Source organism: Cyprinodon tularosa, unplaced genomic scaffold (assembly GCF_016077235.1).
Source record: "Cyprinodon tularosa strain WSP-4 unplaced genomic scaffold, ASM1607723v1 ctg923, whole genome shotgun sequence".
In the NCBI taxonomy this organism is placed as follows: Eukaryota; Metazoa; Chordata; class Actinopteri; order Cyprinodontiformes; family Cyprinodontidae; genus Cyprinodon; species Cyprinodon tularosa.
In genome coordinates, this window is record NW_024039700.1 from 34,707 (window position 1) to 51,922 (window position 17,216).

The 17,216-nt window shown below is 38.6% G+C and overlaps 1 protein-coding gene across 1 annotated transcript in view; it reads right to left on the reverse strand.

The window, feature by feature from the left end:
• Window positions 1-11,193: 11,193 nt before the first annotated feature.
• ctnna2 (catenin (cadherin-associated protein), alpha 2) overlaps window positions 11,194-17,216 on the reverse strand; it is a 310,231-nt gene continuing 304,208 nt past the window's right edge. The window contains exon 9 of the mRNA XM_038274637.1: window positions 11,194-11,376. Within this exon, the coding sequence (XP_038130565.1) occupies window positions 11,209-11,376 (168 nt within the window). The 3' untranslated portion in view covers window positions 11,194-11,208. The remainder of the gene's footprint in view (window positions 11,377-17,216) is intronic.

Sequence of the window (17,216 nt, forward strand, 5' to 3'; positions counted from 1 at the left end):
CATCCCATTCAGAAGAGCAATTTTTGGGCTGTATGCAGCTGTATACATACACTATATTGCCAAAAGATAATTATTGCCTGCCTTGACTCGCATACTGTATAAGCTTAAGCGACATCCATTTCTTAATCGATAGGTACGGAGACAGGTGAAAATCTGCACTCCTCTTAATCAAGCCAGCTTTACAGTATATATATATATATATATATATATATATATATATATATATATATATATATATATATATATATAAATGCTGGCCACTCCATTACCAATAGAAACCAGCTGCCTGCTACTGCTCTAAATAGCTCTTGCATGTAGAATGGCTTCAGATTGTACTAGTAGGCTCAGTAGGTTGTTATCACCAAGTGAATCTTAATCCTCACCCTAAAGTCATTCCTAAAGTCATAAATGCAGTGAGGTTTAAAGACCACTGGTACTTTGTAATTTAATTGTTTATGGAACATAAATACTTTGGCGAATCATGTGCTGTGCAGGTGTGGGTATTGCATGGTTGCGCGAATCATGCTGTGTGTGTGTGTGTGTGGAGATTGTGGTGTGTGTGAATTTTTTTGTGCTTGCGTGAATCGTGCTTGTGTGTGTGTGGAGCTTTCCCTGTGCATGTATGAATCACATATGTGTATTTGTGAAAATTGAGACTGATTTAGCTCAATACAAATATACCTAATCTGTATATCAGATGTACAACAGAGGGGAGCTCTGCATCATACCGCAGTGCAACAAAGTCAGTTGCAATTACCACTGAGAAAATTAGCTGAAAATCAGTTTCTCTTTTCTCCGACGGATTCAGAGAAGGTAAGTGGTTTTAATAAAAAACGTTTTTCCACTCTTAAGGTCTGACCCAGCCACTGGCCTTACCCTCTTGGATTTTCTGATCCAGTTGTTGGTGGTTTTTCTGCTATTTTCTGATTTTGGACCTCGATAAATTTTAGAATGGTCACTGTGTTTGGCTGTATTTGCAGGTCCACAGATCTGTCTATTAAATTGACTGAACTAAAGCTTCATTGTTCACTAAAGACTTCTAATATATCTCTTAAAAATGCTAAATTCAGTGGTAGTAATCTATTTCAAAGTGGCATCACTATATTTTGACTCCGTACTATAACCCTTGAATCTTTGGTATGTTCCTACAAGATCTATGCTTTATTTCTTAAAACCAATCAAATGTGATACCAGGCCATGAATAGATTTTGATTACAAAACTTAATCTGAAGCTTGACAAATAATTAAAAGCTGCAGACCAGAGCTTTAGAGCTCAAATAGATGTTTGCTGACAAAGCATCCTGCAGTCTTATAAAAATCCAATTCACATGCATTTGCTTAGCCCTCAGTTTTACTTAGAAAAATCCATATTACCCTTTAGAAATCTGAAGAATCAATGTGTCTTGTTAGTAAGCCTTGACTTTATTGCATTTGAACCAAAAAAATCTCCACAGTAGATCAACTACAGCGTCACTGGCAAAATATTAATTACTTCATTTATAATGTATTTTATTGTGGAACAACTGTTGCGTATGCGATGGGTAAAATAGAAATTGGATACAATTATATAAATTTAAGTAAAAATCCTACGTTCCTTAAAAGCGGGAACAGGGATGATCATGCATGAACTACAATGGATGGCTTGCTGAAATTTAAGGTTGTAAAAATCTATCTTTTTCAAAACATGCAATTGCTTTAAAAGTACAACCTTTTTTGTAGAGCTTTTTATACAGTTTTACTAGAATGCTAATATACATGGGTACTGCTGTATTTACAACTGCATACCATTTTTAATTGAACTATATTGATCTCACATTGGAGAAATTTACCTCTGCATTTAACTCATCCCCTTGGGGAGCAGTGGCCTGCCATTGTGCGGCACCCAGAGAGCAGTGTGGGGTTAAAGGTCTTGTCTCAGAACCCAGAGTGAAGGCTGTGGGGATCGAACCGGTTACTCGCAACCTTCTCAGAGCACAAGTGCACTACTCTAACCACTAAGCCAACAATCCCCTTGATTAGATTTAGTCACATAACTGAAAGAATTAGGTGCGAGCTGTTGATTGGAATTTACCAGTTTAAAACTGGTTGTGACTACTGTACAGTAAAAGAGGATATATTACGGATTAAAAAATGTCTGAATAGAGATTTTTTTTTTTATAGAAATTTTAGTCAGAGGATGTATACATAAGTAAATGTCTAATTGCTTTTAAGATAAAACGCACAGCACACAGACTGAATAGAATAAAACATAATGACTGTGTTTATTATCAAGGCTTCAACCTTTGTGTTTTTCTGGCAAAATAAACTACATTGCTAAAAGTATTTGCTCACCTCTCTTATGAGTTTAAGTGACATTGCCTGCCTAATCAATAGGGGTTCAACATGACATTGATCAACCCTCTGCTGCTAGTAAAGCTTCAACTCCTCCGGGAGGAGGTTTAGGTGTGTGTTTATGGGAATTATGTGGGAGGAGAAGGCCTAGCTCCCAGTCTTGGCTCTAATTCATCCCAAAGGTGTTCTGTCGGGTTGAGGTCAGGACTCTGTGCAGGCTAGTCAAGTTAATCCAGACTGCACCGTCACGTTTGAAGAGAAAGGGTTCAGTCCGTCCATCAGATTTCCAGATGGAGAAGAACGATTCATCATTCCAGAGAACGTATTTCCACTGCTCTGGAGTCCAGGGGCTGCTTTAATAATAATAACAATTGAACTCACATTGGAGAAATTTACCTCTGCATTTAACCCATCCTCTTGGAGAGCAGTGTGCTGCCATCGTGGGGCTCCTGTCGAGCATCAGGGGTTAAGAGTCTTGCTCAGAGACCCAGAGTGGCAGTCTGTGGGTGTGGGGTTCGAACTCAGAATCTCAGGATTCCAAACGCTATGCCCTAACCACTAGGCTCAGCTGCTGAAAACCCATTCCATCAAGCTCTGTGTGCAATGTTCTTCAGCTAACCTGAAGGCTGCTTCAAGATTGGAGGTGTGAAGTGTTTAACTGTACAGAAAGTGCTTCAGTATCCGTTGATCCAGCTCCATCAGTTTACATGATCTACCTCTGTGTGGTTGAGGTTGTTATTTGCAAACACATCCATTTTCTTATGATAAAACCGAAAGTTGACTGTTGATTTGTTGCAAAGGTGGCCTCCTATAACAGTTCCACGCTGGAATTTACCAAGCCCCTGCGGGGGACATACTCTTTCACAAATGTTTGTAACAACACACTGTAAGCCTAGGCACTTGATTTTATACAACTGTGGCCATGGAAGTGATTGAAACATGTTATTCCAATATTTTGGATGGGTGAGCAAATACTTTTGGCAATACACTTCATCCTAGTGGAAAATGGCTCTTACTGGTAAGAAATGTTGAATTAGAGGTCACCTTCTATATCTATCTATATCTATTGGTATGACTGCAGAGCAGGGCTTTATGTTGCCTGTTGCTCCTGCTTTCTCTTAATCTTTATCTAATACACCATTACATTTGATAGCAGAGCTTTCATTTGACAGTATGGCTAAAACACTGCATTCAACCAATTTAGCAATTTTGAAGAAGATGAGTAAAACAGCAAGGACATGTACAGCACATACAACCTTCCCATATAGAAGAAGTTGAGCTCTGCTGAGAGTAGATGTTCCTTTCTACATACCTAATTTCTTTGCATTTTGAGGTAACAGGACTGATGTTTTTGTTTAATGTCTATTCCACTCCACCAGAGATAGCATTAACTACAAAATGAAATCATTCATCAGGTCAAAGTGATGATGTTGCAACCATAGTCTCTAACACTAGACCTTGTTGTCTTTACAGTTTTCAACATATGCATACATTACATGTATAAAATAAAATAAAGCTACTGAAGTAGAAAACATATATGAAGTGTTTATTTCAAAGGCGTCAACCTTTAAAGAGTTTCATGGCAAAATTAAAACTAATTGCTAAAAGTATTTGCTCACCTCCTTGTATATGAGTTTAAAGTGACTTTCCCTGTCCTAATCAATAGGGTTCAATATGACATGGTCAACCCTTTGCAGCTAGTAAAGCTTCAACTCTCTCGGGGGAAAGTTGGAGGTTTAGGTTGTTGTTTTAGAGGATTATAATGTGGGAGGAGAAGGCCTGCTCCCAGTCTTGGCTCTAATTCATCCCAAAGGTGTTCTGTCAGGTTGAGGTCAGGACTCTGTGCAGGCTAGTCAAGTTATCCACACCAGACCTGCATCCGTCCTTTAATGAGAAAAGGTTCATGTGCCGTCACAGTCATTTCCAGAGGAAGGGCGCCATTCCAAACGTATTTCCACTGCTTGGAGCATGGATGTTCAATAATATCATTGAATCTGACATTGGAGAATTCCTCTGCACTGAACATCACTGGGGCAAGCCCACGGGGCTCCGGGAAAGAAGAGTCTCTCAAGACCCAATGCAGCCCCCGGGGTGTCACCAAACTCTTAACGCTTGCAACACAGCAGTCAGCTCAAAACCATCTCCATCAAGCCTGGCAAGTCCCAGACCCGTCCTTCAGATTGCAGATGGAAGCGCGATTTACGTCATCTCAGACGTGATCCGCTCCATCGTTACATGATCCCGTGTGGGGCGTGCTTTTAACACCATCCATTCTATGATAAAACCGAACGTTGACATTGATTTGTTGCAAAGTGGCTTGATCAGCTTGCTGAAACCAACCCTGCGGGAAATCCCATTTTGCCATGAAGCCTAGCGCACTTGTTTTACTTGGGCCCTAATATGAAACTTTACAATTTTGGAAGTATTTGGAGGTCCTGTAGTGGATTGGACTCTGGAAAGAAAGTTGATGAGGTCACCTTTCTATCTTCACTATGCATGCTGCAGAGCAGCTATGTCCTGCTGCTCCTGCTTTCTCAAGTTTTACTACCTACCCATTACGTGGCTGAGTTTCATTCGTTGGCCTAAACACTGCTTTAAAATTTCATTTAAGAATACAGCTGACAGTTGACTGTGAATATTGAGGAGCGGAGAAATTTCACATACTAATTTCTTGCACAGGTGGCAATTCTATTCACAGTTCCACCAGGATAGCACTACTACCAATGAAACCATTCTAGTTCAAAGATGTGATTGTTGAAAACAGTCCTAACATGACCTTGTTGCTTTAATTTTATACATATGTGCTCATGTAAAATATTGGAAAAACCATATTCCAATTGTTGGTGTGAGCAAACTATTTTAAGAAAATAGTGTAATTTGAATGTAGATTCAAATCACTTCATTACTTTGAATAAACTACTGGAGGAGAACAAAGCAAGATTCCCATCTTTTTTTAACTTAATCAGAAAAAGTACTTCAAATGCCCTTGGGTAAAACATAATTTCATTATTTAGAACCAACTCACAGCATAGCATCTGTCTCATCAGCAAACAGCCTATGGAGACCAAAAGGGCAAACAAATCACTACTCTCTTAGGTGATGCCACAGACATGCGGGAATCTATTTTTCAGTGACATTTTGCTATAAAGAGATGGTCAAAAATTAACTACCATGTTGTTATAACATATCTTGAGCAAGTTTTATAGAGTAGCATATTTTGAAATGTAAAGAAACATTTTTTTAGTGGATGACTGGTAGATAAATGTATTGAGTTTACTGAACATTTTTCCGATTAGCAGTGGCAATAAATAGTACTCCCTCCATGCATGTTTTTACCTACATGCATGGAAGAAAGTTTAAGTTCAGTTGCTGGGCAGAACTAATAGCATAGCTAAAAGTTAAGGGGATTTTAAAATACATATTAGCCTTTTGCTGCATTTGCATTAGTATTTTTTACCCCTCTCTGGACTGCAGCTGTGATCGATTGGGCTTGTCAAGCGGATATTGAGAGGAGCTGGCTGCTGGTCATTTGACACCTGATCATCAACCTTCATGGTACCACTACCCCTCTGCATTACCTTCTGATTGTTTCCCATGTTCTTGAGTTTAACTAATCCTGGCTCATGTTTCTCCCACTCAATGTGACATACCTCCTAAAGAGGTTCTTGATTACCCTCCGAAGTGAGGCACAGGCTTGCTGGCTCCAGTTCCGATAACAATAACTGTTGGGATCTCTGTCTCTTAACTATTGTTGCCTGAAATGAGCCTGTTGACAAGCCAAAGGAACTGCTTTTTACCCTTGCAACTCAGAAAGCCACCCAGACCCAGCGTACTCCCTTTGAGCCTGGACATTATTGTCACCACTATGCCCCGACAAATCACTTCCATTTTCCCTCAACAAACTTCACCATTTGCTCACAACTCTGTGAGCAAAGTCTGACTTTAATGTCAGAGTCAAGAAAATGGTCACTGATTAAAGAAAGACACAACCATGTAGGGGGACAGAGCAGACATACGTAAGACAGTGTTTAGAAAGAGACAGAATTCACTTTTTTAGTTTATACTATTAGCAGAACAAATGTACTGAATCACAAAGCCCATGAGGTTGTGGCACCAGTGTCCTGTGGAGGTAGCTGTCTTCAGCAGGACCAAGAAAAGTGGTCAGAGCTGTTGGGAAGATGGATGCAGTTAAAAAGACCAATTGTAGAAACAATTACAACAACAAGTAGCAACAATCTTTCAGTCTGACTTACTGATTACTCCCAAAACAGTTAATACCTACAACTCTTTTGAACATTTAACCCTTAATTTCCCTGATCCAAATTTCAAAGCAAGAAAACCTCTTCTTTTTGTAACTTTGTATCGTCCACCAGGTCCTTACTCTGAATTTTTAGGTGAGTTTTCAGACTTCCTTTCTGATTTGGTATTAAATACTGACAGGGTCATCATAGCGGGATATTTTAACATCCATGCTGACATTGAAGGCGATAGCTTAAGAGCAGCCTTTAATGCTATCTTAGACACTATTGGCTTTGTTCAAATGTAAATAGTCCCACACATTCTCATCTTCATACTTTGGATCTTGTGCTGACATAGGACATAGAATGTGCAGAAATAACAGTATTTCCTCACAACCCTGTCCTTTCTGACCACTTTCTATTAACCTTCAGGATTACTTTAACAGAGTTCTCCTCCCCCAAAAGAAGGTTCAATTTTAGTAGATCTTTATCAGATAGTGCAGTTATACATTTTAAAGAATCTGCTTCACTTTCTCTTTCCTCTGTGTCGCTGAGCAGTGCTGCACAGTGCAAAAGCTTAGCTTATTCCCCTTTACAGGTTGATGATTTTGTTGATGGGGTTGCTAGTTCTCTGCGTACTGCCTTAGACAACGCAGCTCCTTTGAAAATAAAAATCGTTAAAAATAGAAAGCTTGCTCCTTGGTTTAATGCAGAGCTGCGCACTTTGAAGCAAAATGCTAGGAAACTGGAGAGAAAATATCGCTCCACAGGCCTGCGGGAGTCCTTCCTAGTCTGGAAAAAACAGTTTACTGCTGTATAAAAGGACCCTTTGTAAAGCAAGAGCAGCATACTTCTCCTCATTAATAGAGGAGAATAAGAATAATCCTAGATTTCTTTTTAATACAGTTGCCAAATTCACCCAGAGCCATAGCTCTGTTGAACCGTCCATTCCACCTGCTCTTAGCAGCAATGATTTTATGGGATTCTTTATAAATAAGATTGATCTTATTAAAAATAAGATCATAAGCACTCCTCTATCCGCGATTGTAGCTTAGGTAGTCATGGAATCTGAACCGGGTTTAGACTGCTTTGATCCAGTTGAACTTTCTGAGTAAGCAAAATTATTGTCTTCATCTAGGCCTTCAACTTGTATGTTAGATCCTGTTCCAACCAGGTTATTTAAGAAGGTATACCCTTTGTTCTCCTCCTCTATATTAGATGTGATTAATCTATCTCTGTTACAGGGATATGTACCTAAGGCTTTTAAGGTTGCTGTAATTAAACCTCTGCTTAAGAAACCGTTTCTTGACCCAGATGACTTGGTCAATTATAGACCTATATCCAATCTTCCTTTCTTATCTAAAATTCTTGAGAAAGTAGTTGCCAAACAAGTTTGCGATCACTTACACCATAATGAACTTTTGAAGAGCTTTAGAGCTTTAAAGCTTATCATAGCACTGAAACAGCTCTGGTGAAAGTCACTAATGATATTCTCATGGCCTCAGATAATGGACTTGTATCTGTGCTCGTCCTGTTGGATCTCAGTGCCGATTTGATAGAGTTGACCATAATATTCTTGTAGAAAGACTTGAATATATTGTTGGAATTAAAGGAACAGCGCTAGACTGGTTTAAGTCTTATCTATCTGATCAAATTCAGTTTGTTCATGTTAATGATAGATCTTCAACATGCTCAAGGGTTACCTGTGGAGTACCACAGGGATCAGTGCTCGGACCAATTCTCTTTACTTTATACATGTTCCCAATCGGTAGAATTATTAGACAGCATGGGATTAATTTTCACTGTTATGCTGATGATACCCAGCTATATCTATCTATAAATCCAGATAATGCTAACCCATAACATAAATTAAAGGCATGTCTTGAAGACATAAAAACCTGGATGACTCTAAACGTTCTCCTTCTGAATGCAGACAAAACAGAAGTTATAGTCTTTGGACCAGAGTCTTTGAAAAAGAAGCTCATTAGTCAGTCACTTCATTTGGATGGGATTAAACTGATTTCAGATAATAAAGTAAAAAATGTTGATGTTGTTTTTAAACAGGACCTGTCATTTAAATCCCATATCAAAGAGGTTTCTAGAATTTCCTTCTTTCATCTGCGGAATATTGCAAAAATTAGAAAATATCCTGTCCAGGAGTGATGCTGAGAAACTAGTCCATGCATTTGTTACTTCAAGGCTGGACTATTGTAATTCTTTACTAACAGGAAGTCCACAAACTGTAGTTAAAAGCCTTCAGCTGATCCAAAATGCTGCAGCCAGAGTTCTGATGAAAATTAAAAAGAGAGATCATATCTCTCCTATCCTGGCTTCTGTTCATTGGCTTCCAGTTAAATCCAGAATAGAATTTAAAATCATCCTCCTCACATATAAAGCCTTAAATGGCCAAGCTCCATCTTATATCACAGATCTGATTGTTCCTTATGTTCCAAGCAGAGCACTTCGCTCTCAATTTGCAGGTTCACTAGTGGTTCCTAGAATTTCTAAAAGTAGAATGGGAGGCAGATCTTTTAGTTATCAGGCTCCTCTCCTGTGGAACCAACTACCAGTTTTAGTCCGTGAGGCAGACACCCTGTCTACTTTTAAGGCTAGGCTTAAAACTTTCCTTTTTGATAAAGCTTATAGTTAGAGTGGCTCAGGTTATCCTGAGCTATCTCTATAGTTATGCTGCTATAGGTTTAGACTTTTGGAGGACATAGGGACCCCCATTTCATCATTCTGCTTCAGAATCTGTTAGTTTAATCTCTAACGTTCTGCTCTTTCTGCTTTTCCTCAGAGTAGCTTTGCCTCATCTGTTCCTGTTTGGCTGTGACGCCATCCTGGAGAGAAACATCAGCTGTGCTGCTTCCATCAACACCCTTGTTTATAGATGCTGGAGATCGGCCTGTTTTCCAGTGCGGTCCTGTTTCTCTGACCGTGACTGACTGGATGTGCTCTCTTTGTCCTCTGGCATGGGAGCTGGCTCGGAGCTTGTCTGCCTGGCTGTGTGTTTCCTGAACGGGGCTGCCTTTTGCAGCTGCTTTTGGTATATCTGCTTCTGTCTCCTTGAACCCCAGTCGGCCTCGGCAGATGGCCGCACACGCTGAGCCTGGTTCTGCTGGAGGTTTCCTTCTGTTAAAAGGGAGTTTTTCCTCTCCACTGTAGCTACAAGCATGCTTAGTGTGAGGGATTGTATTTGAGCCAATGAGTCAATGCAATCAACTGGTTTTCCTTAGATAGAAAACTTTGAATCAATTTGACTGTATGATCTGGTTGAACTGTAAAGTGCCTTGAGATGACGTGTTGTGAATTTGGCGCTATATAAATAAACTAAATTGAATAGAAGAAAACCTGTTTTGCAAAAAACAAAGAAAAAACAACAAACTTAAGTGTGGATCAGAGACTCACCTTCCAAGAGGATAACAATTCTGAAATACGATGTAATTGTTTAAATTGGGGCTATACAGACTTTACAAACATAAAAAAATAAATCAAACAAGATTAATTTTCTTTGAACCCAATAAATACATTTTCCCTGGAAAATCTACAGAACCCTTGTTAAAAAAGACCCCAACTTTTAAAAGCACTAACACTATATAATATTGGATAAACCTGGTGTCACGGTCTTGGTTCTGTTAATTGTTCTTTGAGTTTTCAGTTTCACGTTGATCCATGTTTTCTAGTTTAACTTATTAACTAATTTATTTAATTCCTATTTTGTGTTGCCCTCTTGTGTTGGTCTCATTTTCGCTTAGCTCCCTTCTAGAATCCTCTGTTCACACCTGCTTCTAATCAGCTCATTAGTCCTGTCTTTGTTCAGTCTCCCATAAATACTCTCCCTGTGCAGTTCCTCAGTGCTGTTTCCTTATTTTTCCCTGGCTCCTTTTGCATGTTTTCCCTGATGTCTCCATAGTTCTGGTTTGTTCTGTATTTTTATGTAGGATTTTGGATTCCTGCCTCCGTTGCTCACCTCTGCCTCCTTGCCTTTGCATTTGGATCCTCAAAACCTCAACCAAACCCTGACACCGGGCTTATCCTTAAATGAGGTTGTCATGATAATGAGTAGAGATTTCATTATTACACCAATGCATAAATAAACAGTGTTCAAATGTTTCTGAACTGGGTGTGTGTGTTCCTGTCTAGGCAAGAGATTTAGAATTTTTTTTTTTTTTTCGATTTCACCATCACACTGAGAAGCAGTTGTTGTAAAGTGAGGATATTTTGCTGGTCCTTTTTTGGTAACAGCTAGGATTAGGGCTAAGATATCAGGTGTCAAGTGTTTATTGAAAATAAGGAAAGAAGAAGAAGGCCTAAGCAAAATTAGGTTTGTTTTCCATAGTTTTGTGATTTTTCCATCAAAAAAGTTAAATCAATTTAAATATTTCCCTTAAATATAAACAGGAATTTTTGAAACTTAAAGCTGGAATGTTTTTGTCGATGATGTTTAAAACGTCCCAACAAGGGAAAAAATTTTATGGCTTTGAAAATCCCTCAAAAGGCAAAATGCCTTTAATTAACACCTATACTATGAAATGGTACGCTTTTATGCTTGTGCTGAATAGAGTATTCAGTTATGAAGGCCAGGTAAAGTCTTTATACATTTTTAACCAGCCTGATAGAACTCTTATGTCAAATAGTTTCATCTATAACTGACCTCCACCAACTTGTTGGCATGTTCACGGAACACCTGGGCATACTCCTTGACCTCCTTCTCATTTCCACTCTTAGCCGCTTCGATGAGCACCAGAAGAGGAACGTTGGTCTCCAGGAAAGAATCTGAGATGTGGTCCATCACTGCCTTCCTTAGCTACAACAAAGAAAGAGGGACAGAGAAAAAATCATACAACTAAGAAAATATATTTTTATTGCACTAAATCATGCTATGAGAATGTATCCCTTAACAATGTAAAGACTCTAATGTAGTAATAATAGGTGGAACAGAGAATGGAGGGCATAGCAGAAGAGAAGAGATGTGAAAAAAAAGGACAGCTGTCAAAAGGCAGAGATATAAAGTGCTTGTAAGGTGATATTTTTCCCATAAAGACTTTTATAGTGGCAGACACTCTGACTTACATCTTTGTTTATGGAATAACTTTGTACCAAAGTGTTCAGGGGCTGCTTGTTTTATTAGATGGTAAATGATCCTCAGAGTCAGTAGGCAGGACATCTGGTGTGATGCCACAATGACTGTACAGAAACCCCCAATAAAGAAAGATCTCTTAGAGATTTAACACTTTTATATTTCGATTGCTGACACTCTTAAAAGGCTAAGCTTGCTAATACATTGCATTACCATAAATGGAAAGAGTCTGATAAAGTTTTTAAATCAAATAGACCCAGTGATGAAATAAGTATATCATCGTTCTTTAAGAATCAGTCCTGCATTTATAGAACTGAGAGGGCAAGGCAGCTTTTCTAAGGCATGTAAACATAGTAAACCACACGGCTTTTAATCATTCTCTTTACACTTTAAGATCAAAGATTTGAAGAGAAATGTGTTAGATACAAATGATACAATGATAAAACTGTGGGATTTCTTTAATGTGAATATTGTAACCCTTATATCAAGCTGGGAAAAGGCACATTAGTGTAAATGCATCTTGTGATGGTTAAACTAGATAAAAAGATCTAGAACTTGGAGCAAATAGAAATCTTATATTACCGGAGTTTTCTTTTAACTGTGTTATTGGTAATGCAGAATGTGATTGCAGGATGCTCTAGCTTGGGACAGGTCTAAACAATGTGTGTGCAACTGTGGCCATGTTTTTTTTTATTTTTTATTTTAACCTGTGGGGACAATTTCCCAGTAATATGCTACATTTTGGGGACTTATAAGTACTTGTGGGGACCAACGACTGGTCTTTAATGCTTTGACAATAATATGACAGGGAATGACTATCCTTCATAATACTTATTCCAATGAAAGCAATTTAATTGGATGTAATTGCTTTCATTCAAGACCTGTCTATAATTCTCAATGTCAAGGGTTTGTTGACCTCTGCCGTATGTCTTCCCTGCTCTCTCTCAATTCCAGTTCTGGTCAGACTACTCTCAGAAATAATGTAATTATAGGCCACTAGTGCTTAAAAAAAAGGATGATAATAAATACATCCCTAAAAAGTAAAAAAACAAAAACAAACACTACACTGGACTTTGTTTCTAAGTTTGAAAACGTTTTGCTTCCCATCCAGGGAGCTTTTTCAATATAAAATGTCAGAAATAGCATAGAGTTTGAGGCGTAATGGATTGGACCAAAGATAAAGCCTCGTTTTGGCTTAGAAATCATGCAAATTGAACTGAACAAATGTGTCCACCCCTTTGGAATTGGTGTTATTTGGGTTCTTTGTAAGCCTGCAATACCCGATACCTGGCTATGTCTCTGAAAATGGGGGCATTGGAGGGAATTGTTGATGTTTCTGAACAGTCAAGGTTTTCTGTTCCCTTGTAAGGGGGTGGGGATTACGATGATAGCGGGACATCTTTGGAGAGATGTCTAACTAATTTATTGTCACTACACTGTCATAAATTCAGAGCAACGAAATTAACTCTCTGCATCCAACCCATCCCCTTGATAAGAAGTGGGCTGCCATGGTGGAGTTGAACTCAAAACCCCTGGAGTCCCTCCCAAGCGCTATGCCCTAACCACTAGGCCGCGACTCCCCAGCAACTTATCCAAGGGGCATAAGATAGATGCTTAAACCTTATATTTGTTTCCAAAGAAATAAAAACAGAATATGTTAGCGTGATCAAAACTATTCTGCCAATAGTTTTAACCCCCTGTATCTTGAACATTTAAAAAAAACTGAAGTTTCAAAAGTTTTTAAAGTTTCAAAACAGAAGACCAGATGCCATGTGCCATGTTTGTGCACATTTTCCTAAAATAGCACATAAAAATAGGATTTTCCAGAAAAGTACATATTGCAGTCCCAAATAGTCATGAATACCCAATGCTAAAACTGATTCCAATAGTGGATTTGAGTGGAAAGATGATACAGACAAGTGATTTCCCAAGTTGCAGTCTCTCCTGCACCATCAGCATTCTAATGCTCACACACCAGTCCCACAGAAATCCATCTTCAATATTTCAGATCTCGCCCCCCTAAATACTCCCCTCCCACTGTCTGTCCTCTAACACTATCTCTGTATTTCACCAACACTTAAAGGAAATAGAACAGGAATTCCAATAAATAGCACAGCCCTGCTCATTATAGGTTTGTGGGGAAGCTATTTGTCTCAATAGTCTAGTTTTCCATAAAGGCTTATGCTTTTATAGTTGTGCCTTTTGTTTGGTAGAAACATTTTAACAGATAAATCTTGCAGGTGTTGTGTGCTTTCTTTTTTATGTACCACCGATGTTCCGTTAAACATAATGTTAGAGCCATCAACTTGGCCAAAACCTTCTTATATTTTAGTTCATAACTTACTGAAATGTCTTCTCTCACACAGCAACACTGACTATTCTATTTTCACAAGAGAGCTGTAATCTCACTAAGAACATTTTAGAGTTGAATGTATCTGAACATTATTTTCTAACTGGTACTTATTGCTTAAAGACAGCAATTTAGCTCCCTGTTTTATTGATAGAGGAATACTTTTCCAGTAAGATTTTAGTTTCTCTTGACTTGTTAACCTCAGTGTAGAGGGTTAAATACAACTTAACATGTCAAAATCGACAATGTGGGTTCATTGTCTTTTTAGGTGTGACAACATGTCATTCCTCACAAAAATTTTGACTTGTGTGTTTGTCTTCTTCTGTCAGAAGCAACATTTGCAAAATGTTATTTAAAAAGAAAAAAGCTATGCAGGTGTGCATAGAATAATGCAGAGAGAAGGCAGACAATCTTTAACATTTAAACCCAAACAAAAGAAAATGACTGAACTTAGATTTTGTCTTTATAAAAAAACTCAAAATATAAAATTAACAGCCACCAATATCATGCAACATCCATTTCAGAGCCTGTAAAGGGACATTGGGAGGGTCACCTGGAAGAGCACCAAAAGACCATGTTGTAAGACGAATGATAAAATTCAAGATTATGTCTTCATACATTTCTATGAAGTGCCTAAAATGTTAAATAAAAACTAAATCTATCTGTGTGGACTCAATGGACACATTATGTCAGTATAGAAATCCTTTTCTGACAGGCCTCAGAGGCACCAGCACCTTTAAGCAAGAAGCATCAATTCATAAAGACCCAGGGGTTCTCCAGACAAGTCAGGGACAAAGTTGAAAAGTATATGTAAAAAAAAAATATATATATATCCAAATCTTTGATGTTTCTCTGGAACGAATCCATCACCTCCAAAGTGAAAGCACATTGTAGCACAACAGGTCTGCCGAGAGAGCTGCCCATCCTAACTCACAGACGGGGCAAAGCGTACATTAATCAGAGAGTCAGCAAGGACCACAGTTTACCGTGAAGGAGGTGCAGAGTTCTACAGTGAGATTGGAGTATCGGGCAATAGCATAAGAAGACGCCTCAGACTGCCTAAATCTAGGCTTCATGTATGAGTGTAGGGGATAATAAAAGCGATTACTCAGGGTCAGAAATATGTTATGAATTTGACAAATGACATTTTGGAAATTCTCTAAAAATATGGAGAGATGTGCTTTCTTACTTTTCAGGAAAAAGATCATCAACACTCTGCACTGTGAAACATAATGGTGGAAGAATCATGCTTGAGGGATATTGTTTCAGCAGCAGCCAAAGGGAAACTGGACGGAGCTGACACAAAGATTAAATTTACCTAATAGAGATATTCCTGAGCATAACTTGCTTTGTTCTGCCTGACTTAAGACTAACAAATATGTAGCCCTTGCAACAAGACAATTACTCAAGCAAACTTCCAAAGCAACACTCAAGTAACCTGACAACAGCCAGATGCATGTCTCACTCCGCCTAGCTCCGCTCACATACATCTGGGAACCCGCCATAGGAATTGCCTTTACTGAAGGCTGGGCCTTATCAAAACTCCTTGCATATGATTGGATAAGCCACTTGTCTGTCATCTTTATTGACGTGCTATTTCAACCACTCACACCGAAGCTAACCCGTGACGCTGTGAGAGGAGGAGCCATTTGGTAGATCAAGCTCTTGCCAAATCCGGTCGGGAGAAGGGCGAAAACATCGTTTCCACCAACAAAAGCCTTCAAAGCCGTTCTCTGATGTTCTTTTAATTAAACAATATCAGATAGATTGGACAACATAGAAGAAATAGCAGCATCAATGCTAACGCTTGCTTCCTCAATGCGAGCCGCCATTGTTGTTGGAATCTCACGGTCGCTTCTCCACTCCAGGACACACCCACCCTGCGTCCTGATTGGACAGACCATAAATTCGGTTGGGGAAATCACTTTCAATGAGCGGGTTCCCAGATGTATGTGAGTGGAGCTGGGCGGAGCGAGACATGCATCTGGCTGTTGTCAGGTTAACACTCAAGTGGCTTAAGGGGAAAAAAGTTAAATGCGTTTAAATTACTAAGTCAAAGTCAAGACCTCACTTCCATTGATAATCAAAAATTGGCGTAAAAAATTCAGTTGCAGGATGTGGCAGGCTGACAGAGATCTTTTCAAAGTGACTACCAACTCTAACTGCTGCAAAAGAGGGCTCTTTAAACTACTGACTGAGAGGTTGTTGTGATCTCTTTAGATTTTATACCATTTGCTGTTTGCTCATCAATAAAAAAAACAATACATCTTGGAAATTGTAGGCAGGTTATGTACATTTTATTTCCAGTTAGTGAGAGAAAAATACCAAAACATTAAAATATGACATTCTTGCATGCAACTGTAATTGTATTTTAAAAAACCATGAATCATTTTCTATCCACTGAAGAGAGTGCTTATTTTGTTGCTCTATCTCACCAGCATGTTAAAGACTTTAGTTGATACCACCAGACTGAGCTTTCTAACACTGGTCTACACTCCTGTTAGCAGAGATGTAAGGCTGTTCCTTCATCTCCTGTCATAGCATATGAAATTTAGAGATCAAGATATACACAGAACATTTCTCTGAAAATTAAATTTAGAACGATGATAGCAAAGGACTTCCTGGAACTTAGGTTGTGTCTGACTATTTAACTGGCACAATCTTAATCCCTACTGACTGCAACTATAGCATTCATCTAAGGCGCACGTGGTTTTAAATTAGACGTTAGGTTTCTCTTTTTAATTCATTAGAGTTGATCTCTAAGCAGAAGAGAATGCCTTCTTGCCTTTAAATCAATTTTCATTTCTTTAATGCACAGTTATTATTTTAATTATTATAATTGCTATAATTTATCAAACATAATGCTATATAATTAAGTTGTTAAAACTGGTGTTAAATCTGGTTATCACTACATTAACATAAAAAAATCATATAACATGCAGAAACAAAACTTTGGTTGAAAAAAGGTACATTAAAATTGATGGAGAACCATCGTTGATTCTCGTGGCCTAGTGGCTATGACATGTGCTTGGATCTAAGGGGTTCTGAGTTCATGCCCCACTCCCATGGACTTCCACTCTGGATCCGCTGCCCAGGAGCTGCACAATGGCAGCCCTTTAAAGATATGATCAGTATTCATTTTTTAAGACTTCCTTTCATTGGGGGAATCATCTGTGCAATTTAGGAACCTTTTCTCTCATGAAAGCTTACTGTAAGC